Source organism: Buceros rhinoceros, unplaced genomic scaffold, assembly GCF_000710305.1.
Source record: "Buceros rhinoceros silvestris isolate BGI_N320 unplaced genomic scaffold, ASM71030v1 scaffold22595, whole genome shotgun sequence".
Classification (NCBI taxonomy): Eukaryota; Metazoa; Chordata; class Aves; order Bucerotiformes; family Bucerotidae; genus Buceros; species Buceros rhinoceros.
The window spans coordinates 3,485-4,035 of NW_010412592.1; the positions used below are offsets into that span (position 1 = coordinate 3,485).

A 551-nucleotide genomic window follows, 5' to 3' on the forward strand; every position below is an offset into this window, starting at 1 on the left:
CTCAGCCAGAGCATCACAGAGTGGCTGGGGTTGGAGGGGACCTTTGAAGGTCATCTAGTCCAGCCCCGCTCAGCCCCCTTAGCTGCGGGCTGTTCCTGTGCTGGGACAGCCAGGAGGGAGGGGGTTCTTGCCAGGCAGGTGCCCAGCCCGAGCCCAGAGCAGTCACGGTCCTACCTTGTTCTTGGCTTCCTCTTCCCGCCGCCTCTTCTTGTCCAGGGTTTTGGTGGTGATGCTGCTGGTGGTGTTCTGCTGCTCCTCTTCTGCTTTCACCGCCACGTACTTGGCCTTGTCATGCTCCTCGCTGCGCTGCATGTACACCTGCTTGGCCTTGCGCAGGTTCACCTCTGCCTCTTGCTGCCAGTGAGAACAGGGACCCGAGGTGAGGGCTGACGCTGCAAGCTCCCCACGTTCTCCAGCATCCCCCAGCACAGCAGAGGCACCCCAGGATGGAGAGGGGCCGGGATCCGGCGTGCTCAGAGGGGTGGGTGCCGCAGACTCAGGCCCGTGCTGCACGGCTGTTAATCACCCGCTTCCTCTGTGCCCGGTGCCAC

General features: G+C 63.5%; 1 protein-coding gene across 1 annotated transcript in view; it reads right to left on the reverse strand.

Annotated features, from left to right (window-relative positions):
- HMHA1 (histocompatibility (minor) HA-1) overlaps positions 1–551 on the reverse strand; it is a gene marked incomplete at both ends in the record, with an annotated part of 5,599 nt that overhangs the window by 3,329 nt on the left and 1,719 nt on the right. Inside the window, 1 exon segment of the mRNA XM_010136463.1 lies at positions 175–354. Coding sequence (XP_010134765.1) covers positions 175–354 — 180 coding nt within the window.